Source organism: Aquarana catesbeiana, linkage group LG13 (assembly GCF_042186555.1).
Source record: "Aquarana catesbeiana isolate 2022-GZ linkage group LG13, ASM4218655v1, whole genome shotgun sequence".
NCBI lineage: Eukaryota > Metazoa > Chordata > Amphibia > Anura > Ranidae > Aquarana > Aquarana catesbeiana.
Genome location: NC_133336.1, coordinates 103419668 through 103445489, shown reverse-complemented (window position 1 = coordinate 103445489; position 25822 = coordinate 103419668). Strand labels below are relative to the sequence as shown.

The following is a 25822-nucleotide window of genomic DNA, read 5'->3' as shown; positions in this document are numbered from 1 at the left end:
CAGACCAACACCCCGCGCCAGCATCTTCTACTCAGCTTCTTCCAGGTGCCAAGTTGTGGGCGTCTTCATTGGCCAGCGCAGGATGATGTCATTCTTGCGCATGTGCTGGAGTGTAGTCATCCTGGCTCACAGGCGCTGTGCCGGAATGTAAACTGAGCCGTGTTTGCACATTCCGAAGAACAAAGACAATAGAGAGCCTGCCTGTTCACAGTGTTTGAAAGTAGGACTTTATTTCCACTTTAAATAGTTTGCCTTAACACTCCAACTGCTGCTTTTGCTGGACAGCTTATTTTGTTGTAGAAGTTTGAAAAATAAACTTGCTGGCCACGTGAAAATAATTTAAAAAACAAAGGCAAGCTGCCATGCCTGATAAGCTACAGTATAATACAGTTTTTGTTTTTGGGTTTAGATACACTTTAAAGCAAAACTAAACTCAATGATTTAACAGTTTCAGAAAACAGTTACATTCCGAGAACATGTTGAAAATGTAACTGTCACATTAGCTGTGCTCTCAACCAAACTGTCAAACCATCAAACGTCTGGTGTCATAACTGATCACATGTGCAGCATCATGGCAGTTAAAGATCAAACCGAGGCCAAAATGGCAGCCTCCTTGGCTGAAAATGATAGGAGGGTTTAGTTCTGCATTAGGGCTCATTCACACCATATGTGCAGGAAAACTGATGAGAAAACTGTGCAGGTTTCATTTGCAGAGACATGAGTTTACATCAGTTGTCATGCGTGTTTCACTGAGTTTTTATGCACTTTGACATCAGTTTTCATGCACGTTAGTTATGTGCCTGTTCACACCACAGTGTTGATGTTGATGGCAGAAAACTGCATGCATGCACATTGCAGATTCGTGTGCAGAAATCATCTGCACACATGGTGTGAACAGGGCACATAGAGAACAATTGTTTTTATTTTTTATTTATTTCATTTATTTTAATTTATTTTATTTAAGTTTATTATTATTTTTATTTTATTTGTATGTGTCCTTGCAGAACACGTGCAGAAAAACAGACGTCTCTGCACATGGTGTGAACGAGGCCTTACAGAGACATACCTGGAACTTCTGGGTACAAGGATCATATCTTTCATATGACAGAACAGGTCACATGGAGTTAGGCTGGATTCACACCTATGCATTTTTAGTGCTTTTTGCATTTTGCAGATTTGCACTACAGAACGTGTTCCATAGGAAACCATGGTAAAGGGACTGTAGTTTAAATCTGCAAAATGCAAAAGCACTAAAAATGCATAGGTGTGAATCCAGCCTTACAGGCTAAACATTGAACAGAGCAGTGGGGGAACTAACAAAATGTAAGTGTAACTCGCTGGCTTTAAAGTGAACCTGTTGTCTTGTCCTGTATGGGCAAGGCACAGGTTCACTGTGACACTATGCTCCATTCCAGATTTGAACTCTAATGTACACGTACACACGATCGGACATTCCGACAACAAAATCCTGCATTTTTTTCAGACGGATGTTGACTCAAACTTGTCTTGCATACACACGGTCGCACAAATGTTGTTGGAAATTCCGAACGTCAAGAACGCGGTGACGTACAACACGTACGACGAGCCGAGAAAAATGAAGTTCAACAGCCAGTGCGGCTCTTCTGCTTGATTCCGAGCATGCGTGGAATTTTTGTGCGTCGGAATTGTCTACACACGCTCGGAATTTCTGACAACGGATTTTGTTGTCGGAAAATTTGAGATCCAGCTCTCAAATTTTTGTTGTCGGAAATTCCGACAACAAATGTCCGATGGAGCCTACACACGGTCGGAATTTCCAACAACAAGCTCACGTCGAACATTAGTTGTTGGAAATTTTGTGCGTTTGTACGTGGCATTAGGGCCCCCTTTTTTGGGGGGGGGGCTTTGTGTATGGTTTTTGTGCTTTGATTTCAATGTTATGTTTGTGTATATGTTGTTTTGGTATAAAAAAAAAGATAAAATCTGATTAAAAAAAAACAAAAACTCTTAAGGGCTTGTTCAGACACGCGTTCTGGGAAGCTTGCTTACGAAAATCATTGACTTTTGCCGGCAGGCAGGAACAAAGCGTGTTAAACAGCTGTGACCAGCAACTTGTACAAATCAATGACAGGTACTCATTGACTGAGCCTTAATGGAAATAGTTTGCGTCCAGAGATGGCATTTCTGGACGCAGCTATTTGGCCAGTTTGTATGCGCCCAAAGCCACCTTTGAACACAGCAGCCTAACTGCCCAAGATTGCCCATTTGAATGAGTCCTAAAAGGCACACGGGGAGCACAGCCTACCTGCTCAGGACTCCAGGCTTTCATCCAGCCATTGCTGTAGTGTACAAGTCCACGGCAATCCAGTTTTGTGTTGTAGGAGTGCTGCTTGCAAACGCACCCAATGCATGCTGCTTGTTATCTCTCACATACAGAAAACCTGATAAAAAAATATATTAATACTAAGAGGTTTCTCCGTAGCGCCAGTTGGATATAAGCCTGTCTTGCTCACTTACAGTACTGGCGGAATTCAATTTAGGGCCTAGTGATTGCGTTCATTCCTAGGATTACACTTTAATGTGTCTGGAATAGGACGCACACATGGCGCTAGCTACGTTTACATGCATTTTGCATCTTCAGGTGCCCCAATGTGCACTGAAACTATTGGTTACCATAGAAATGAGCGACTCCTTATATGTCCATGGCTCAGCATGTAGCATATCTATCTAATCACTCACACTACCAATTGCTGTTTAAATGGACCGTGTATAAGGTTTGTTTTTTTTCATAAGGTCTTCTTTGAAGGCTAAACACATTTAAAAAACGTTGTGTATAGGGTTTAAATAGCAGCTTTAAGGAGCATGTCATATCATTTATTGGTGTGCTAATACAGTCTAGGGACCGAGTTATTAGAAGGTCTTTAAGTTCAGGTTAATGTAAATCTATACAGTCAATTACAGCTGGATTCATCAAGCCTTGCATATAATTCCCAAACATTGCTGCAGCCTCCTTATACATGTTTCTATGTTGTGCAGCCTCTGACTCTTAGAACTACACCCCCAATTCCGAAAACATTGAGATGCTGTGTAAAATCTACATAAAAACAGAATGCAATGATTTGCAAATCCCCTAAACCCATATTTTATTTACAGTAGAAAATATATCAAATGTTAACCTGAGAAGATGTACCATTAAAAAAAAAAAAAAGGTAAATTTGAAATTGATGGCAGCAACATGCCTCAAAAAAGTTGAAACAGGGCAACAAAAAGCTGACAAAGTTAGTGGTACTAACAAGGAAGAGCTGGAGGAACATTGTGCATTTAGTTAACTGGCAACAGGTCCGTAACATGATTGAGTATTAAAAGGGCAAACCCTAGTTTGCATACCTTGGGACAGGTCTGTAGTCCTATTCTCAGTTGCAGAAGCAAAGTATTCAGGTACAAACTTAGTGATTTGTGATTGAGTGAGATACTTTAGTAGTTTATACGTGTTCTCTGGTGCTGGGACAGCTTTTAGCTGCAGAAGGCCATATCTGTTCCCCTGACTCACCCATTGCTTCCTCCAAATTGAGCCTATATTACGTTTTGGTAGAAATTTTGTAAGAAAGCAGGGAAGCCTGTTTGAGGGGAAAAAGAGCTGGGGTGTGTGGGTCAATTTGACTTTTTTTTTCAACGGCCATGAAATGAGTTTCAGTTTGTTTGCTTAAAGAAAAATAAATTGCTGCAAATGATTATACTGGTAGTATTTCTGGTTAGGAGCAGTATGCATTTTCATTTAGATTTTTTTTTAAGTTGTGCAAGTATCACAACACCTACCATACAGTTAAATGGAACTACATGAAAAACACAAATATGTGTTGTATTTCCCTTTTCATTCTTCTATTATCTGCTTTTGCCGCAAAGATGTATATAAAAGCAAATTTAGAATGCGTTAAAAAAAATAAAGCATGTGTCTTGAAATTCGAAAATGTGTAGCAGCGCTAAGCTGTGTCTTCTTAAAAAAAACGTCCTGTCTTTTGGCTTTCATGAGTGTTTGTTTTATAACAAACCAGTATGGAGTTCCATCAACCAACATGTATTTGTCCTTCTTTTGCAGTGACAGTTATGCACGCGTGCGAGCTGTGGTGATGACGCGGGATGACTCAAGTGGCGGGTGGCTGCCACTTGCAGGAGGTGGACTCAGCTGTGTCACCGTGTACAAGACTCTCCACCCTGAGGATAATGGCAGCTCAGATTTTCTTGTCCATGGAGAACGGCTCAGAGATAAAACGGTGAGAGATGTCTCAGAATTCCATGGTGTTTACTTTGTATCCTGCATGTATGTGCTTGTCCTTTGTGCTACCACCCATAGCTGCCACACCATTGTACAAAGCTCCTGGTGTCCTTTCTCCTTCTTTAGCCCTACCCCCACCCCTGTGTATAAGCATATTCTATCCTTGTCCTCTAATTTGAAGTTTATAGATTTTTTAGTCACAAACTATACTGGACTAAAGAAGACCTCCTACTGGCTTGACATTCTTGTACATACAGGATTTAGCTTGTACTTCCTGCAGTCAAGTGTGTTACTGGCATGAACACCCCGCCAGCTTTAACACTGGGAACCGAGCGATCACACACTCTGCCAATCACTCAGTTCTCACAGCTCCCTGAGCAGGACTGACAGTCACCGGCTCTCTGCTCTTCCCCCTCCTCGCTCACTGGAGCACTGGGCTGTGGCGGGGGTGGGAGCAGCCGGCTCAGGCTCTCGTCGGCATGTCGAGGCTGATCCGGGTGCCAGTTCAAGCATGAAGGTGGATCCCGACCATATGGTAGTGATCTTGCCCGAGCCTGGTCCAGCTCTGTGATGTCAGTCGACAGCAGGCTTCAGCCCACTGTTTGCTAAAAACAGGTCACAGGAGTGCAGAACAAACTGTACTCCTGTGATACACAGGAGAAGTTCAGCCAAACGAATTTTGGCTGTACTTCTTCTCTAAAAATAAAGGAAAGAGAGTCTGAAAAAAGGGCTGATAAACTGCAATATACACCAATCAGCTATAACATTATGACCACTCACCTAATAATCAGTAAGCACCCCTTTTGCTACTAAAATAGCCCTGACCCATGAAGGCATTGACTCCACTAGACAAAGCATCACACTCCATCGCCTTGCCTTTTTCCCATAATACATCCTGGTACTGTCTCATCTCCAGGTAAACAATGCTTATGCACCCGGCCATCCACATGATGTAAAATGAAAACACATGATTCATCAGACCAGGCCGCCTTCTTCCATTGCTCCATGGTCCAGTTCTGATGCTCACGTGCCCATTGTAGGCGCTTTTGGCTGTGGACATGGGTCAGCATGGGCATCCTGACTAGCTACACCGCTCCATACTCAGCAAAATGCATTACACTGTGTGTTCTGGCACCTTTCTGTTGAACCCAGTATTAACTTTTTCAGCAATTTGAGCTACAGCAGCTCTTCTATTGGATTGGACTACACAGTCCAGCCTTCCCTTCCTATGTGCATCAATAAGCTTTGGCTACCTATGACACTGTGGCCGGTTTGCTGGTTTTCCTTGGACCACTTTTGGTAGGTCCTGACAATTGCAGACCAGGAACATCCTAAAAGAGCTGCTGTTTTGGAAATGCTCTGACTCAGTCATCTAGCCATTACAATTTGGCCCTTTTGAAAGTCACTCAAATCCTTACACTTGCCCATTTTTTCAAGTTCCACCACATTAACTTTAGGTGCAACATGTTCATTTGCTGCCTTACATATCCCACCAAATTTTAGATGCCAGTGTCACAAGATAATCAATGTTATTCACTTTACCTGTCAGTGGTCATACAGTTATAACTGATCAGTGTTTACATTTTTGTTCTTGAGTTTTGATATATGTTAACATCCCCAAACTAGAGGTGAAGAATACTTAAAAAAGCTTCAACAATGCTTTGTACACATTGCTGTTGAACACCCCAAAGCCCACAAATACATACCTATTTTTCTTCCACTTTCATCTTTCTAAAAGCAAAACACCAAACTTGGTGCAGTGTAGTTCTTCCTTTATTTTCCAGTTTGTCCACATTGAAGTTACCCTTATGTTTTCTTCCCCGTATAAGTAAATCATGTCCGTTTTAATCCTGTTGGCTTTTCATTTATCCCCACAAGAAGCAGATGATAAACACGGCCCTGTTTTTCATTTCTATTTGCAGTTTCGTGAAGTAATTTGTGAAAAAGCAGCTAGATTCGGGATTTAAACATAATTATGATGGAGTGAACCTGCAAGCATTGTTAAACAGAAGGATTACTTCTGCAGTGATGTAGGCTGCATGTTCTTTCCATCCTTTTTCCTAGTTTTTATGAAAACATCTGTGTTCTTATGTATCTGATAAGCATACATTTGTGCAGCTTTATAGCTGCATTTGTATGTGCCCGATGTTTAAAACCTAATGAATAGAATGAAGGAACAATTGTACCAGTGTACTTTTTCCCATTCATAACTGAATACTGTAAAAAATAAAAGGATACTACTTCTTCTATTGCAATCATTTTTATTGGGTTTTTTATAAAAATAAGTGATCCCCTGAAGGGGCAGAAGTATCTGTTAAGAATTAACAGGTAATAGAGATACAAATTCGTGTTCGCTTAGAAGCAGATTTATGAAGCCCTAACTGTTGTCCTATTGAGGGCCTCATGAGGTCAGATAATGTTGATTAACAGAGTGAACCTGCATGAGGATTTATGGGTCAAAACAGAGTAGTGAAAATGGTGAGGCGAAGGGGAAGGGAGACCCTAAAAACCCTTGAAGAGTGAAAGTTGGGAAAACTCTAAAGGCCCGTACACACGGACTTTCCGATGGGAAATGTTCGATGTCAGGCTGTTGGCGGTAAATCCGACCATGTGTATGCTCCATCAGACAATTGTTGTTGGACTTTCCGCCAACAAATGTTGGCTAGCAGGTTTTCACATTTTCCGCGGACAAATGTGTGTTGTCGGATTTTCCGAGCGTGTGTACACAAGTCCGTCGGACAAAAGTCCAAAGTACAAACACCCATGCTCGGAAGCAAGGACGAGCCAGAATTGGTCGGTCTTGTAGACTAGCGTTTGTAATAGAGAATTATTATTCGTGACGTAGGAAATTATGAAATCTCCAAATGCAGCGCACAATTCTCATCTTCTTTAATGGGATAATAATGAAGCTGCTTTGCTGGTGATACTGATGGAGTTATTGAAAACGAATTTTCAAAGACTTTTTTTTTCTAGTGATATCAAGAATAATATTATTATGCTTTATTTTTTTATTTGGGCATTTTTTTTTAAGATCAAAGATACAACTATGTTGGTGTCCCTTGTTAATTTTTCATTGTATTTTTTAAAATGTAACTGCCTACTCCCAAAATCTAATTTGAAGTAAAACACATAGCCAAGTATTATTCTACACAGTTTTTTTATTGTGCATTAAAAAAAGAAAACAAATAAAATTCCAACAGAACTTAACCAAAAAGTGCATTCTATGCATCCAAAAATATAGAAAATATACCAAATCAAATCATTATTATTCAACCAAAAAAATAATGTCAAAGCAATAACTCCAAGGCCAATAATAAATAACACATTATCTCCTCCGATTACGCAACATGGCTGGTTGACGAGCGGCGGTTCAAAAACGAACTGAAAAGCACGAAATGAAAAGTGCGAACCGAAAAGCGCTAAATGAAAAACGCAAAAAAGAAAAGCGCGAATCAACACTCACCAAACTTCTACTAACATGAAATTAGCAGAAGGAACCCAAAGGTTGGCAATAAAGAGCTGAAAAAACACATAGTACGTCTAGTACGTCACTACGTTTGTCAACATTTGTGTGGCCGTGTGTATGCAAGACAAGTTTGGGTCAACGCCCTTCGGACAAAATTCTACGGTTTTGTTGTCGGAAAGTCCGATCGTGTGTACGAGGCATTAGGGAGTAAGAAAGTAAAGGAGGGGAATCAAGGAACATGGATAAAGGGTGAAAACAGACTGATAGGGTAGGGGATTGGGGGGAAAAATGAAAAGGATTCCCCCTCAGGCCCAGGTGTAAAACATAATATGTAGGTTACAATTAGCTCAAATTAGATGGATTCAAGGATGGGAAAGCGTATGTAGGATATGGTTTCCATATTTTCCAAATTGTAGTTTCTGAGTCATTCAAGATGCTAGTTCATTTCTTGTCGACCAGCATCAAGCTCATATACTCTTTGACGTCTTAAAAACAGACTTTGGGCTTCTTCCATGCTTTAGCGATCACTTGGATAGCAGGGAAAGTATGTTGCCAGTTTCTTTTAATGCATTAATGGCCCAGGCCTGTAAGATGCAAAAGTGCCATCTTTACAACCTTTCGAACAACTATGTAGAGTAAGGTTTGGGATACTACTTATTCAAATGCCGCACTCTATGCTATCATGATGGGGAGGGTCCTTGTCCCTTTGTAAGTTCTTGCCCAGTTTTGGCTCAAAACTTGCACTGTTACATTAAGTTCATTCACTAGATTTTTTTATTTTTTAAAACCCAATTTGCCTGAAGCCAGTTTTATTCCTTGTGGCCAGCACGTTTTTTTTTTTTTTAATTTTTACAGCTTTAAACTGGTCATGGACAGATCAAAATTCAGCAAGTTCAGTAGGGATCGGCCGAATTTCGATCAATGTGTGGCCATCCCTATTCCATAGAAGTCAATTGTTTGATCGAACAAAGAAGTTGGAAAACTACAGCCACTGATCAATGGATTCTGACAGCAGCAGGTCCCACTGAGGACAATGTGTTGAGAGGTTGAGCGGTTCCTCCATCCATCTCGTTTGTGTGGATGGTGGGTTCTGTTTTTTTTTTTTTTGCTGGCTGAGCGAAAAAAAAAAAAAAAAAATTGTCATTTATAGACAACTTTAGTCATCGGGCAGAATTTTTTTTAATAGTCATACATTCTTGTAATTTCAGTTTAGAAACATTAGTAGTTTCCCCTTTTCTGCATTTGGACATCCAGTTTCCTTAATAACTTGCAGATGACAATTGTCTAGGTGTGTAGAAGAGAAATGAAACTTGTAGTACAGCGATATATGGGTCCGCTTTTCTCAGCCAATATAGGAAACTGGTCATGACAAAACATGAAGAAGTAGGCACTGGCTTTTCCATCTTCTGTCTTGTGGCAGATTTGCTGTAAGTTCTTATAGCAATAAAGTGGGTACACGTTTTATTAAAAGCTGAACTCCAGACAAACACCTAAGTGCACAGATGAAATTCATATATGGGAGCTCTTTTACCTGTCAAAGGATCTGTGTTATGTCTATCCAGCCCTGTGATTTACACAGCTCTACCGCACAGCACAATCCTGCTTGACAGGAGAAGACCTGAGTTTTTCCTGATTAGCTGTTTGCCTGGAGTTCCCCTTTAAAAAGACTTTTTAACCTAAAAAATTGCAGCTAAAAGCACAGAAATATTAAGTATTGTAAATGCTTACTTGCTGTGTTTTTCTTCCACAAATGATTTTTTTAAATTCAGTTTGCTATATCTTGTTGAACTTGCTAGAAACATTGATTAATCCATTTCCCAGCACAGACCCCCTCCCCTCTTGCAGGTATTTCCCCCTTGCACAGACTCCTCCCCTCTTGTAGGTAATTCCCCCTTGCACAGACTCCTCCCCTCTTGTAGGTAATTCCCCCTTGCACAGACTCCTCCCCTCTTGTAGGTAATTCCCCCTTGCACAGACTCCTCCCCTCTTGTAGGTAATTCCCCCTTGCACAGACTCCTCCCCTCTTGTAGGTAATTCCCCCTTGCACAGACCCCTCCCCTCTTGCAAGTATTTGCAAGTATTTCCCCCTTGCACAGACCCCTCCCCTCTTGCAGGTAATTCCCCCTTGCATAGGCCCCTCCCCTCTTGCAGATATTTCCCCTTTCTCAGCGCCCTCTTGTAGGTAATTCCCCCTTGCACAGACTCCTCCCCTCTTGTAGGTAATTCCCCCTTGCACAGACCCCTCCCCTCTTGCAAGTATTTGCAAGTATTTCCCCCTTGCACAGACCCCTCCCCTCGTGCAAGTATTTGCAAGTATTTCCCCCTTGCACAGACCCCTCCCCTCTTGCAAGTATTTGCAAGTATTTCCCCCTTGCACAGACCCCTCCCCTCTTGCAAGTATTTGCAAGTATTTCCCCCTTGCACAGACCCCTCCCCTCTTGCAGGTATTTCCCCCTTGCACAGACCCCTCCCCTCTTGTAGGTAATTCCCCCTTGCACAGACTCCTCCCCTCTTGTAGGTAATTCCCCCTTGCACAGACCCCTCCCCTCTTGTAGGTAATTCCCCCTTGCACAGACTCCTCCCCTCTTGTAGGTAATTCCCCCTTGCACAGACCCCTCCCCTCTTGCAAGTATTTGCAAGTATTTCCCCCTTGCACAGACCCCTCCCCTCTTGCAGGTATTTCCCCCTTGCATAGGCCCTACCCTCTTGCAGATATTTCCCCTTTCTCAGCGCCCTCCCCCCTTGCAAGTATTTCCCCCTTTCACAGCCCCTCCCCTCTTGCAAGTATTTCCCCCTTTCACAGCCCCTCCCCTCTTGCAAGTATTTCCCCCTTTCACAGCCCCTCCCCTCTTGCAAGTATTTCCCTCTTGCACAGTCCCCTCCCCTCTTGCAGGTAATTCCCCCTTGCAGACCCTCCTTTGGGAGGGTCTAATTATGGCCTGTGCTGGCTCAGGTCCTCCACCCCTCCTTTTACCTCTTGACATACTGTAAAACCTTGGATTGTGAGCCCAATTCGTTCCAGAAACATGCTTGTAATCCAAAGCACTTGTATATCAAAGCAAATTTCCCCATAAGAAATAATGGAAACTCTAATGATTTGTTCCACAACCATTTATTCATAGGTCCTTCAGTTTATAGTCCATATAAAAAGATTATAGCAATGTGACCAGGTTGTGTAACTATAAAATGTCCATCCACAAATGGAAGCCTCCACAAGGGGATTAGAAGGAAAATCCAGCAGGAGCTACAGAGTATTAAAGAGAGGAGAGGCGACTCTAAGTGTAGCAATATGTTGCTAAATGTTGTACCTTCATTAAATGTAACCATAATACTACACTTAGAGGAGCCTCTCTTCTCTTTTATACTCAGTTGTGATATGACGCTACTTGTATATCAAGACATCACTTGTATATCAAGTCAAAATGTATTTAAAAATGTTGCTTGTTTTGCAAAACGCTCTCAAACCAAGTTACTCTTAAACCAAGGTTTTACTGTACCCTTTTTATGTAGCTGCTGGGGTAGGACAGCTGCAGATATCATATTTAAGATTAACACAGCAGTCTTGGGGCTTTTGGATGTCAACACAAGGGAGGCTTTTACAGATAAATAACATACTTATAAAATACATTACATGCAGATCATCTTATGAGAGGATTTTTGTTGAAATTAAAATGATATCAAAGCTTTGTTTTGAACAAACATCATACTTATCTGTGCTGTGCAGTGGTTTTGCACAGAGCAGCACCGATCCTCTTCTTTTCAGGTCCCCCACCGGCGATCCTGGCTCCTCCTCCTTGATCAGTGCCCCCAATAGCAAGTGGCTCCATAAGACACATAGAGCCAAGGCTCTGCCCTGCCCCCACTCTCTCCTCATTGGCTTACTGGCTGTGATTGACAGCAGTGGGAGCCAATGGCTTCCATTGCTGTGTCTCAGTCAATGAGGAGAAAGAGACCCAGGAGAGCTGAGGCTCCCATGCACATCACTGGATCAAGAGGGGGCTCAGGCGAGTATTGGGGGGCTGTGGGGGCAGAAGCACACAGAAGGTTTTTTACCTTCATGCATGAAGGTAAAAAAAAATTTAGCCTTTACAACAACTCTAAAGTGACACTAAGCCCCCGTTCACACCAGTGCAGCTTTGAAATCATGCTACTTCTGCATGATTTCAAAGCTGCACATCAGTGCGATTTGAACTACCAATTTCATTGCGGCTTGCGACTTAATTTAACGGAAGTCTATGCAAGTCACAATGAAATAGTGAAATAGGTAAAAAGTAGTGCAAGAACCTTTTTTTATAATCGCTGTGACATGAGTTGTGGCGATATCCACTACTTAAAGTGGTTGTTAACCCATTTTAAGAACTTTATATATTCCACTTTGGTTCCTAATGATAGTTGCTCCTGTGTGTGTGTTTTATAAAAAAAAAAGCTGATTATATTACAGGGCGCCAATCAGCGCTCACAGGACCAGCCGGCTCTCTCCTCTCCCCATCAGACAGCGGCAGTGGGCGGGGCCGAGATTCCCCCACTGACGTCAGTTGGGAGGGGAGGAGGAGAGAGCCGGCTGATCACGTGATTGCCAAGCGCCACTCTGAAATGAGGTATAATCTGACTTTTTTTATAAAACACACACACAGGAGCACCTATGGTTAGGAACCAAAGTGGATTATATAGGACATTAATTGTTATTTCAGCAGCAGGAGGGGAGGGGGCAGGCCCTGATGCATGTAAACTGACCATGGTGTCAGGGCTCAGCAGCCATGATACACCGTGGTCTGTTTACAGAGGGAAGGGCAGAAACTGGCAGGATCAGCCAGGTATTTCAGGTGTTACAGGGGGCCAAATTACACAGCACAAGCACTGTGCTGTATAACATGCTTTAAAGGAACAGGATCTTTTTTTTTAGGTTAACAAACACTTTAATGGCCATGTATTCTTTTTTTTTTCATGAAATAGTTTCTGTGTTTTTCTGCCTCCTTGTAACATTTTCCATGAGCTCTGGGACCTCTCCTTTTCCATCTCACTTCAATTTGTTTGGAACAAGCTGTGCAAAGGAATTTGTAAGAGGCTGAGAGCAATAGAAGAGACATTTTTTAGTTATGAATTTATGCTTTTAATTCCTTTAAGGCCTCATGCCCACTGGACCTTCTAAAAACACCAGTAGCTTTAGCTGTAGACTGCTGCATTCATTTGCTGCATCTTTTAGCGTTTTTGCATTAGCGTTTTTTAGCAAAACTATACTCCTACAAAAGCTTGAGGCTCATAAATGCCAGAAAGCTGTGTTTTGCCACGTTTTTCAGCGTTAGTGTTTTTACAGCTGAAAAACACCTCTTCAAACGCATTAGTTCTGGGTTCTTTTTCCAGCCTGAAAACGACCCTGCCAAAAACTCTGATAACAGCCTAGGTGTGCATGGACACACAGGATAACATGCAGGGGAGTTTACTGGCTGCAGAAAAAGAATGCCTGAAGCCAAAAACAGCAGCTGTGAAAACGCCCAGTGTCCATGAGGCATTATAAACCAGAGAGGTTTGGTGCCAGGGTCCCTTTAAAGAAACATCCCGAACATGGCCTTGATCCTGTGGTCAGCATTGTTTTGGTAGGTGTTGGTGTACACATACTAGGACTGCCGGTGTTATCCATCTTTCTGTTCCTTATAAGTGCCGTGTATGGCTGTCAGCATTGTGCACCACACTTCAGCTCTGAAAACATGTGCCTGTTGCACTTGGTCACCATGCCTGTTGCAGAATTCTGGTCTCCATGGCGACGGTGCAGTGTTCCGGTACAGGATAATGAGTCTGGAGGAGACAGACTGTTAGTGGATGAAAGCCACAGGATTCTGTATGAATCAGCTCACTCCTGGCATGTTGAAGCCGGTGGCGTGCGAAATCCAGGCACCAGGCCAAATGGGGTTTGCTGGTCATGTTTAGGAGATGGAGCCAAGTATTACTAGGCTGAAGAGATTTGGGACGTAGACCGTGTGATCTGAGGCTGCAAACAGCTATGGCTTATTTTAGCGATCACTCTGCTAGATTCAGATATTGATTGTTACCTTTTAGCCTATGGAGGTGTTCACTGGCTGTTCTTTGAAGAGAAATCCAAGGGACTTTTTAACAAGAACATATTATGAATCAATACTGGAACCTTTCCATGAGCACTCCTTTTGATGTGACTTTCACACTTCACATTCTTGCGGGTCTACAGAGTTTAATAGACTCTCTGTATAGTGTCTGTCTCTGTCAGGGAATGGGGGGAACCTCCCAAAAATGGTGGGATGAAATAAAGTGCAGGGTAAGCCGCGTTGTTCGTATGTTTTTAATTAGTATGAGAACAGGAATATACAGTATCTCACAAAAGTGAGTACACCCCTCACATTTTTGAAAATATTTTAATATACCTTTTCATGTGACAAGACTGAAGAAATGACACTTTGCTACAATGTAAAGTAAAGAGTGTACAGCTTGTATAACATTGTAAATTTGCTGTCCCCTCAAAATAACTCAACACACAGCCATTAATGTTTAAACCGCTGGCAACAAAAGTGAGTACACCCCTAAGTGAAAATGTTCAAATTGGGCCCAATTAGTCATTTTTCCTCCCCGGTGTCATGTAACTCATTAGTGTTATAAGGTCTAAGATGTGAATGGGGAGCTTTGGTGTTATCGCTCTCACTCTCTTATACTGGTCACTGGAAGTTCAACATGGCACCTCATGGCAAAGAACTCTGTGAGGATCTAAAAAAAAAGAATTGTTGCTCTACATAAAGATGGCCTAGGTTATAAGAAGATTGCCAAGACCCTGAATCAGAGCTGCAGCACGGTGGCCAAGACCATACAGCGATTTAACTGGACAGGTTCCACTCAGAATGGGCCTCACCATGGTCGACCAGAGAAGTTGAATGCACATGCTCCGCGTCATATCCAGAAGTTGTCTTTGGGAAATAGACATATGAGTGCTGCCAGCATTGCTGCAGAGGTTGAAGGGGTGGGGGGTCAGCCTGTCAGTGCTCAGACCATACACCGCACACTGCATCAAATTGGCCGGCAAGGCTTTCGTCCCAGAAGGAAGCCTCTTCTGAAGATGATGCACAAGAAAGCCCGCAAACAGTTTGCTGAAGACAAGCAGACTAAGGATATGGATTACTGGAACCATGTCCTGTGGTCTGATGAGACTTGATTGGTTTAGATTTGTCAAGCGTGTGTGGTGGCAACAAGGTGAGGAGTACAAAGACAAGCGTGTCTTGCCTACAGTCAAGCATGGTGGTGGGAGTGTCATGGTCTGGGGCTGCATGAGTGCTGCCAGCACATTGAGTTCATTGAGGGAACCATGAATGCCAACATATACTGTGACATACTGAAGCCACGCATGATCCCCTCCCTTCAGAGACTGGGCCGCAGGGCAGTATTCCAATATGATAATGACCCCAAACACACCTCCAAGAGGACCACTGCCTTGCTAAAGAAGCTGAGGGTAAAGGCGATGAACTGGCCATGCATGTCTCGCCCCTAAACCCTATTGAGCATCTGTGGGGCATCCTTAAACGGAAGGTGGAGGAGCGCAAGGTCTCTAACATCCACCAGCTCCGTGATGTCATCATGGAGAAGTGGAAGAGGACTCCAGTGGCAACCTGTGAATCTCTGGTGAACTCCATGCCCAAGACGGTTAAGGCAGTGCTGGAAAATAATGGTGGGCACACAAAATATTGGGCCCAATTTGGACATTTTCTCTTAGGGGTGTACTCACTTTTGTTGCCAGCGGTTTACACATTAATGGCTGTGTGTTGAGTTATTTTGAGGGGACAGCAAATTTACACTACTTTACATTGTAGCAAAGTGTAATTTCTTCAGTGTTGTCACAGGAAAGATATAATAAAATATTTACAAAAATGTGAGGGATGTACTCACTTTTTGTGAGATACTGTACATACATGGATCAGCCATAACATTATGACTATCCACCATAACCCATCGACGAATGGACTCCACTAGACCTCTGAAGGTATGCTGTGGTATCTGGCACCAAAACCTCAGTAGCAGATCCTTTAAAAGTTTAGTAAAGGATTTTATTTTTTTTTTTTTGAGATTCATACTCACCTAGGTGGCTGCATCTGTCCTCTGGTGCCTCTGTACTGAGAACCGAGCGATTGAACACTGCTGATCGCTCGGTTTTTAGAGCTCAGTGAGCAGAGAGCTGCTGACTCAGTCACAGCTCTCTGCCCTTCCCCCTCCACGCTCATTGGAGCAATGGGCTGTGGGAGGGGCAGAGAGGCCGTCTTAGGCTCTCAATAGCTCGCTGAGAGGCTGATTGCTGTGTCAGTCCAGAACCTGACGGATCCAAACTTTATTGTGGCGATGATGCAGTGCCTGGACTGAAATCGGTGACGTCAGCAGAGAGCAGACCTCAGCTCACTTTCTGCTGAAAATGGGTCACAGGAGCGCAGAACGAATTGCACTCCTGTGATCCATAGGAGAAGTCCAGCCAAACTAGCTTTGGCTGGACCTCTCCTTTAAGTCCTGTAAGTTGCAGGGAGTGGCCTACATGGATCGGACTTGTTTTCCAGAACATCCTATAGATGCTCAATTGAACTGAGATCTGGAGATCTGGAGAATGTAGAGGCCAAATCAATGCCTCAAACTTGTTGTTTTCCTCAAACCATTCTTGAATTCATCAGACCAGGCCACCTTCTTCCATTACTCCAGTTCTGATGCTCACGAGCTCATTGTATGTGCTTTTGGCTGTGGACCCAGGTCAACATGGGCACCCTGGCCAGTCTGCAGCTATGCAGCCCCATACACAACAAAATGCAATGCACTGTGTGTTCTGACACCTTTCCATCAGAACCAGCATTAACTCAGCAATTTGAGCTACAGTAGCTCCTCTGTAGGTTCTGACTACACAGGTCGGCCTTTGCTCCTCACATGCCGGAATGAGCCTTGGATGTCCATGACCCTGTTGCTGGATCACCAGTTTTCCTTCCTTGGACCACTTTTGGTAGGTCATGACCACTGCAGACCGGGAACACCCCACAAGGGCTGCAGTTTTGCAGATGCTCTGACCTAGTCTTCTAGCTATTACAATTTGGCCTTTGTCAAAGTCACTCAACTCTTTACTCTTGCCCATTTTTTTTGCTTACAACACATCAGATTTAGGGTCATGTTCACTTGCTGCTTAATATACAGTATATTGTAATGAGATAATCAATTTTATTCACTTTACTTGTCAGTGGTCATATTGTTATGGCTGATCAGTATATGTTGGGAGAAACTCAAGACATGGTCACTGCGTAGAACTACTCCACAGGTATTGGAGCTTTTAATCCTTTTAATCCTGTATTTATTGGACAAATATGACAAGAGATGGATTATGGGATTTTTATGTGCAAAGAGCAGGACGGAGGACACTGCAGGCAGGGCTCATTCCAAACAAATGGAAGTGAGAGGGGATAAGGAGAGGTTTTGGGAACTCGCAGGGAAACAATTTTATGATAATAGATTACAGGGCCATTAAGTAGCGGCTGAGTAAGGATTATTTTTGTAAAATAAGAATATTGTTAAGGGTATGTTCACAACACATGCAATGGGACTGCATTGGGCAGTTGTTCCAGCAGAGTCCCACCGAATGAACAAGGCAAAATGCCTTGTCTCCTCTGTGCCCGGTTCAGACCACTGTGTTGTGAGAGTTCACCACTCTAAGACAATTACCCCTCCTAGGATCAGCTGTCTCCACAACCAGTTTGGGTGCCAGCTCTGTTTGAAACAGAGACATAGAAACAAAATAATGCTGGATAGCCGCAGTTGGTCTGTATCCACTTGTTATGCTTTGGACTCTTGTTTTTACAAAATAAAGGTGAATATTGGAGTGCGGCTATCCAGCATCATTTTGTTTCTCAGAACACTGTGTTGCGGTGGTATGTAGGCAGGGTGTAGTGAAAAAAAGTACTGAATGCAGCACATTTTTTCAGCATAGTGCAGCGGCCAGCAATTGAACTTAATGGGATGTCTGTATGACACCTCAATAAACATAAAAAAAAAAAGGAAACAGTGCGATGCGCCAAGTATAGCACTTCATTTGTGTGCTGATCTCGGCCCCACCGCGCCACACACCAGCCGCTGCATTGCAATGCAGCGGCTGGTGTGAACGAGCCCTTAGTGTCATTTTATTTACAATATGTTTATTATAATGATATTTTTACTAGATACAAGTATTGTTTTCAAAGTATTTAAATTTGTATATATAATCAGGGGGGTAAAAACATTCTTCTTTCTTCTGCACTGCCGAGGCGTGCAGTTTGTACTAGGACATATTGATTAGCCCAGCCTCTGTATAAAGCGTGGCTTTTTCAGCCTTGTCGGAGTTACTGCTTTTACCAGCTGGGATTCATCCTGCCTTTCCCATCAGTAGATGTACAGATCTGGTTAATGCAAGAAGCAGGTTTCCCTTACCAAGGCCTTGTCTGGTGGCTCCATCCCCCCTCACTCCCCAGACTCCGCTCAGACTGCACGTGGGCCGCCTAAATCCCTGAAATCTTTAATCATCTTCCTGTTATCTCTTCCAGCAGGGGATCATGTAGTGCATTGCATTACACTTTTCTCAAAGTTCTTTTGGAGCAATTATGCAGTGCTAGGAAAAAAAGAAAATCACTGGGGAAGACCATAAATCAAATGTTAACCCTTGTCCTACCAGCACTGCTTCCCATTTTGCACCTTGGATGGCTTGCGCTTTTTTTTTTTTTTACACAAAAATTAAGGACTTAAAGGTTCCTGGAGTATCCCCCAAAGCCTACATTTTCTCAAAAGCAGAGGACTTTGAAAATGTTTAAAAAATAGTGAATTGATGATTTTCGTACGACACTTGAGTTACACAAATGTTTATGAAATCAATATATTCCCCTATATTAGCGCACGCAAACATTACTGTCCCAAAAATTCCAGCTAACTAGAAAAGCTAAATTAAAAATTTACTATTTTTGCAAAACGATGAAAATCAGAAGTATGCCAACTGCAATTAAGAAACTTGTTTCCTAATTTTTTGTTGTTTCTTGTATGTATATATATGTGTGTGTGTGTTTTTTTATTTACATTGTTTTAATTACATTTAAAAAAATTAAAGTTAGATTTCGATTTTTAAGTTTATAGCTGTAACAGCAGTAATATACTGGAGGGTTACAGGATCAGATTATGGAGACATACATAGGGCACTGAATAGCCTCCTTATGTCCCTGTGTGTGCTGGTGTCACAGAGTCCCTGATCCCCCTCTCTCCCAGCACCTGACACCATACTGACATTAAACCCAGAAGTTCTAGGCATCTGGGAGTGGGGGGGAGGGGGGGGGCACACCTGTCTTTTCAGAAAAACCTAAGCCTGCCAGCCCCTTCCTGTCTCCTGCATATTTCTATTGACCTGTGAAACTGCCAATTAGTCATGGGCCAGTATGAATGTATGGATGGCAGTGCCTAGAGGCAAGCTTAACACCACCCTGAAGTGTTGGATCTTTGTCAGAATGGCCTGAAATTCATCCATGACAGAAGTGTTTTGAAGGCTGCTGCAAGTATGCACTTTGTTACTGCAATCATTTTTTTTTTTGTTTCAATGAAAAAGCTTAAGGCATGCTAAGTGGCCTCCCAACCACTATCTTCCGATCTCCTTTCAGCACTCCACAAATGCAGTTTTACATACCTTAAAATGACCCTGTCAGGTTTAAAAGAAATCTGTGTTATCACATATCTAAACCCAAAAACAAAAAGGTGATATATTGCTTTATGTTCCTTAGATGGGGTGGCTGTATTAGTCTTTTGTCAATGTAGGCTGTTCTCCTGAAGTTACAAGCACACTGGTTTTCTCACAGGGATCTTTCTTTACTTGCAAAAAAATGTTCTTAGCCTGAAAAAGAAATGTATTTCAGCCATCACATTTAATTTGCAATATATTTTTTTTTTTCTTGGGTTTAGACATCCTTAATGTTCCTTGCAATACAAGACTATTACATAGTTGCATAGTTAGTCTGGTTGAAAAAAGACAAGTCCATCCAGTTGAACCCATAGAAGGGATTAATACTCACCTCAGCAGAAACCATGTCCTGTTTCCTGTTCTCCATTTTAGTGCTGCAGGTTTAAAGGTGTCAGATTGTCAGATGCCCCTGTCATGCATTTGGGTTCTAACCTCCAACCCTCCCTTCATGGAACCATGGCATGCAGAGGGGACTCAGAGATCGGACACTTCTGGAAGTGTCAAATTCCAAAGAAGCTTATGGAGGTGGCAGTTCTGGAAAGAAGGGAAGATAGAATACACAGTTCACCTGTGCGTTGAGTATAAGTGCTCTTCTATTTTAACCGGGGTCACTTTAAAGTATAACTAAAGGCAAAACTTTTTTTTTGTTTTTAGTTTTGGATAGAGACGGGAGGGACTAGAAGCCCTGTCAGTTTTTATTGCTGTCTGTGCCCCCCGTTAAGGTGATTCACTCTTTCTATTTGTTCTGTTTACCATTATTGAAAGTGAAACTAAAAGAAAATCTTACGGTTTGGGTTGTCCTGGGAAAAGTAATAGAGGGCAAATCTTCCAATGGGGACACTATTTCTGGTAACCTGGGGGTCCCCAAGGAATTCTCTAATTTGCAGGGATTTCCTCTGACTTCCTGTTTGGCTATGGGACAGGAAATTAAGGTAAATATCCCCAATGGGCCACAGATGGCAAAACAAAATCTGACAGGGGTTATAACCCTCTCTTGCTCTATCCAAAATTAAAAAAAAGTTTTACCTATTGTTCTACTTTAAAGTGGTTGTAAAGGCAGAAGGATTTTTATCTTAATGCATTCTATGCAAACCTACTACTGCAAACCTACAACTGAAAACCTACCAAGACATGGCTGTCTAAACTGACAGACCGGGCAAGGAGAGCATTAATCAGAGGAGCAGCCAAGAGGCCCATGATAACTCTGGAGGAGCTGCAGAAATGCACAGTTCAGGTGGGAGAATCTGTCCACAGAACAACCATTATTCGTGCACTCCAAAAATCTGGCCTTTTACGGAAGAGTGGCAAGAAGAAAGCCATTGTTGAAAGAAAGCCATAAGAAGCCCCATTTGCAGTTTGCGAGAAGCCATGTGGGGGACACAGAAAACATGTGGAAGAAGGTGCACTGGTCAGATGAGACCAAAAATGAACTTTTTAGCCTAAAAGCAAAACACTATGTGTGGAGGAAAACTAACATTACACATCACCCTGAAACATGGTGATGGCAACATGTTGTGGGGATGTTTTTCTTCAGCAGGGACAGGGAAGCTGGTCAGAGTTGATGGGAAGATGGATGGAGCCAAATACAGGGCAATCTTAGAAGAAAACCTGACTGGGGCAGAGATTCATGTGTTAGAATGGCCCAGTCAAAGTCCAGACCTCAATCCAATTGAGAATCTGTGGCAAGACTTAAAAATTGCTGTTCACAGACACTCCCCATCCAGTCTGACAGAGCTTGGGCTATTTTGCTCAGAAGAATGGCCAAAAATTTCACTCTCTAGATGTGCAAAGCTGGTAGAGATGTCTCCAAAAAGACTTGCAGCTGTAGTTGCAGTGAAAGATGGTTCTACAAAGTATTGACTCAGAGGGACTGAATACAAATGCACACCACACTTTTCAGATATTTATTTGTAAAAAACATTGAAAACCATTTATCATTTTCCTTCCGTATCACAATTATGTGCCTCTTTTGTGTTGGTCTATCACATAAAATCCCAATAAAATACATTTACGTTTTTGGTTGTAACATGACAAAATGTGGAAAATTTCAAGGGGTATGAATACTTTTTTCAAGGCACTGTATTTACTGTTCCTCTAGGTAAAACTCAACCAAGGGAGTTTACTCCCACTTTAAAATGATAAAGACAGTGATTATGGAAAATGATGTGCTCGCTGTAGCATTTAAATAACACCACGATAAAGCTGTAATGTGAGTCTTGTGAATCTGAGTCCTTTACCATTTGCTGGCTGTACTGCGGTGTTAAGGAGAGGAATGTGACCTCAGGAGGCTGGAGGGGTATTGATTTTTTTAGAGAGAAGTAAAGAGGCCTCCTCTTGGGACCTTCTGCAGCATCATCTATGCAGGAGGCCAGAGAGTGTCAGGTCAGACTTCATGTTGCTTCCACACATCCTGCATTATTACTGTCACCTTCCTGCTCTGGGCTCCAGCCAGTCTGCAGGAAGTCATAGCAATGCCCCCATCTGATCTCTCCTGATCAACCAGAAATAAATTCATATTGCATCCTGCTGATGCATACGGCAAACCACTGACTACAGCGAGAATTTATAATTGCAGTATACCGTATATCTGCAAAAATGTTCTTCAGGATGTGTTTGTGTCTGTCTTCCTGTATATCATAGTAATAACTGTCATTTGTAATAGTTTACTTTAGTTTTCCTTTGTCTTTGTATTTGTGTGTTTAATGATACAAAAGGATCTATCAAAAAGTATTGTAGATTAAATTATATTTGTGAAAAAAAGAGCAAGAAAAGTAGAGAAAGGTTATTTCTATATTAATAGCCAAGTGAGCATCAAGTACATGCAGTACATGTATTAATTAGTATCCATATCAGTGTAAATTGGAGAGGATTGTATTTGTTAAAAACAGAGAATACCAGAATCAATTAAATAATTCATCAACCATGAACACTTCTCATTCAAATGCTAAGTCCACCATTTAAAAAAAAAAAAATAATAATAATAAATGCACATATACAGTTGTGCTCGTAAGTTTACATACACGGGCAGAATTTATGATTTCTTGGCCATTTTTTTAGAGAATATGAATGACAACACAAAAACTTTTCTTTTACTCATAGTTAGTGTTTGGCTGAAGCCATTTATTATCAATCAACTGTGTTTACTCTTTTTAAATCATAATGACAACAGAAACTACCCAAATGACCCTAATCAAAACCCCAGTTCTTAATGCTGTATATTGTCCCCTTTAACATCAATGACAGCGTGAAGTCTTTTGTGGTATTTGTGGATGAGGCTCTTTATCTTCTCAGATGGTACAGCTGCCCATTCCTCTTGGCAAAAAGCCTCCAGTTCCTGTAAATTCTTGGGCTGTCTTGCATGAACTGCACGTTTGAGATCTCCCCAGAGTAGCTCAATGATATTGAGGTCAGGAGACTGAGATGGCCACTCCAGAACCTTCACTTTATTCTGCTGTAGCCAATGACAGGTCGACTTGGCCTTGTGTTTTGGATCATTGTCATGTTGGAATGTCCAAGTACGTCCAATGCGCAGCTTCCTGGCTGATGAATGCAAATGTTCCTCCGGTATTTTTTGATAACATACTGCATTCATCTTGCCAACAATTTTGACCAAATTTCCTGTGCCTTTGCAGCTCACACATCCCCAAAACATCAGCGATCCACCTCCGTACCTTTCATCATAGGGCTTGTTGACTCCTCTCCAAATGTAGCATTTATGGTTGCAGCCAAAAAGCTCAATTTTGGTCTCATCACTCCAAATGACTTTTTGCCAGAAGGTTTGAGGCTTGTCTCTGTGCTGTTTGACATATTGTAAGCAGGATACCTTGTGGCATTTGCGTATTAATGGCTTTCTTCTAGTGTTTTGACCATGCAGCCAATCTTTCTTCAAGTGCTTCCTTATTGTGCATCTTGAAACAGCCTCACCACATGTTTTCAGAGAGTCCTATATTTCACCTGAAGTTATTTGTGGGTTTTTCTTTGCATCCCGAACATTTTTCCTGGCAGTTGTGGCTGAAATTTTAGTTGGTCTACCTGACCGTGGTTTGGTTTCAACAGAACCCCTCATTGTCCACTTCTTGATTAGAGTTTGAACACTGCCAATTGGCATTCTCAATTCCTTGGATATCTTTTTATATCCCTTTCCTGTTTTGTACAGTTCAACTACCTTTTCCCGCAGATCATTTGACAATTCTTTTGCTTTCCCCATGACTCAGAATCCAGAAACGTCAGCGCAGCACTGGATGAAAGATGCAAGGGTCTGTCAGGAGTCCAGAAATGCATTGACCTTTTATATACACACACTAATTACAAGCAAATAGATCACAGGTGAGGATGATTACCGTTAATAGCCATTCAAACCCCTTTGTGTCAACTTGTGTGCATGTTATCAGGCCAAAATCACCAGGGTATGTAAACTTTTGATCAGGGTCATTTGGGTAGTTTCACAGTAAACACAGTTGATTGATAATAAATGGCTTCAGCCAAACACTAACTATGAGTGAAAGAAAAGTTTTTGTGTTATCATTCATATTCTCTGAAAAAAAAAGAAATCATGAATTTGCCAGGGTATGTAAACTTATGAGAACAACTGTATTTGCAGCACAAAGGTGAATTTTTTTGCAAATGAGCCTGTAGAGCATTGCAACCACGATCAGTGAATCCCATACTACTGCAGACTCTTCTCCAGCTTTATGTGCTTACCAAGGTACGGACGTTCAGTTATTGAGATAGAGGATGTGTCAATGGACTATTATTAAGAAATACAAGTCTGGGTTGGCAGACAGGACCTGTAATTTATTCATTCACATATCTCTATAACAGTGAAAGCTGTTGCGGTGGAGAAGAGCCCCTGCTCGCTGTCACGGAAAGGTGGGGAAAAAGTCCACTTGGCACCATGGCACACCCTAAATACGGATGTAACGTGGTCTAAAAGGCAGGGTTAGCCTTTAAACTTGTACAGCTGTCAAAGGGGGCCCCTGCTTGGGACCATGTCAAACCCTAAAATGTGGAGCCACATTGGGTCACACCTTTTTTAATTCTTACCCTGGCATTCATCTTCAATATCTAGCTCTTCCTCAGATTAAATCACCAGTTGCCATGTTCTTCTGAAAAATGTACACTGCACCAGTTCAGAGTTGGAGTGCTGTCCTCTGAGCCACTGCAGCCTCTCTCCCAAGTTCTGGCTCCTAACTTCCTGTAGTGAGCTGACAACACTGCCTCTGCTGCACTGAAATCTCAAGCAGTGTTGTCAGCCCTGCCTGAGTTCTCCCTGGTGGACTACAGAACTCCTCTCTATAACATAAAGGGGAAGATGTTCTGTAATTTATTAGCAAAGAACTCTGGAGGCCTGACGACACTGCTTCAAATTGCAGCAGAGGCAATGTTATCAGCTCACTGGGATTTCTGGCAGTATTTTTGCATCATTTTTAAATAGAAATAACATGGGAAAATGTGCATGTAACGCAGAGATTTGCTAAATGTTTATAATTTTGCCCAGACATAGGGGTTGATTTACTGCATAATAGCGGGATGGAAGTCCAAACAAGACTGTGGGGGTTATTTACTAAAGGCAAATCCACTCTGCACTACAAGTGCACTGCAAGTACACTTGAAAGTGCACTTGTAAGTGCAGTGGCTGTAGATCGCTGTAAATCTGAGGGGTAGATTTAAATGAGGGGAAGCTCTGCTGATTTTATAATCCAATCATGTGCAAGCTAAAGTGCTGTTTTTATTTTCCTTGCATGTCCCCCTCAGATCTACAGCGACTGCACTTCCAAGTGCACATTTAAGTGCACTTGCAGTGCACTTGTAGTGCAACGCGGATTTGCCTTTATTAAATAACCTCCACGGTTTTGTTTGGACTTCCACCCCGCTATTATGCATCCATGAAGCAGAATAACAGAATGTTTTACCCAAATCAGGAGTTATTCAGCACAACAAAGATTTTCCAGCCTTTACACGCTGCTCTCTTAGGCAGACAACACTGCCCCAGTCCCAGCCTTCCTGCAGGACTGGTTCTCCTAGCCTCTTGCTTAGGCTCTCAATCTGTTCACACACAGACTATCTTTGTCTTCAAGCCGTCACTCACTGTCACCAGATGATGGTCTGATTCAGGCCTGAACACACTTCCAGCATGTCTTTCTCAAATACTTCCTCAGCCGTAATGGCTTACACTGGACACTGGACCTGGACACTCGTCTATGGGGGGTCCTCTTCAAATGTTGCTCCAGCAGAAATAGCTTACACAGGCCCCTTGACTAAGTGAAGGAATTTGTATTCAAAATCCATCTATTCATTATTAGGTTCCTCACTTTTATTATCTATCTCTGTCTCTCAGGCACCCTTTCCTTGCCCATGTGAATTGCATGAAATGCCCACGAAG

General features: G+C 42.2%; 1 protein-coding gene across 1 annotated transcript in view; it reads left to right on the top strand.

The window, feature by feature from the left end:
- Positions 1-25822, top strand: part of SPRED1 (sprouty related EVH1 domain containing 1) — a 122663-nt gene that overhangs the window by 50798 nt on the left and 46043 nt on the right. Inside the window, exon 2 of the mRNA XM_073609667.1 lies at positions 4076-4250. Coding sequence (XP_073465768.1) covers positions 4076-4250 — 175 coding nt within the window. The remainder of the gene's footprint in view (positions 1-4075; positions 4251-25822) is intronic.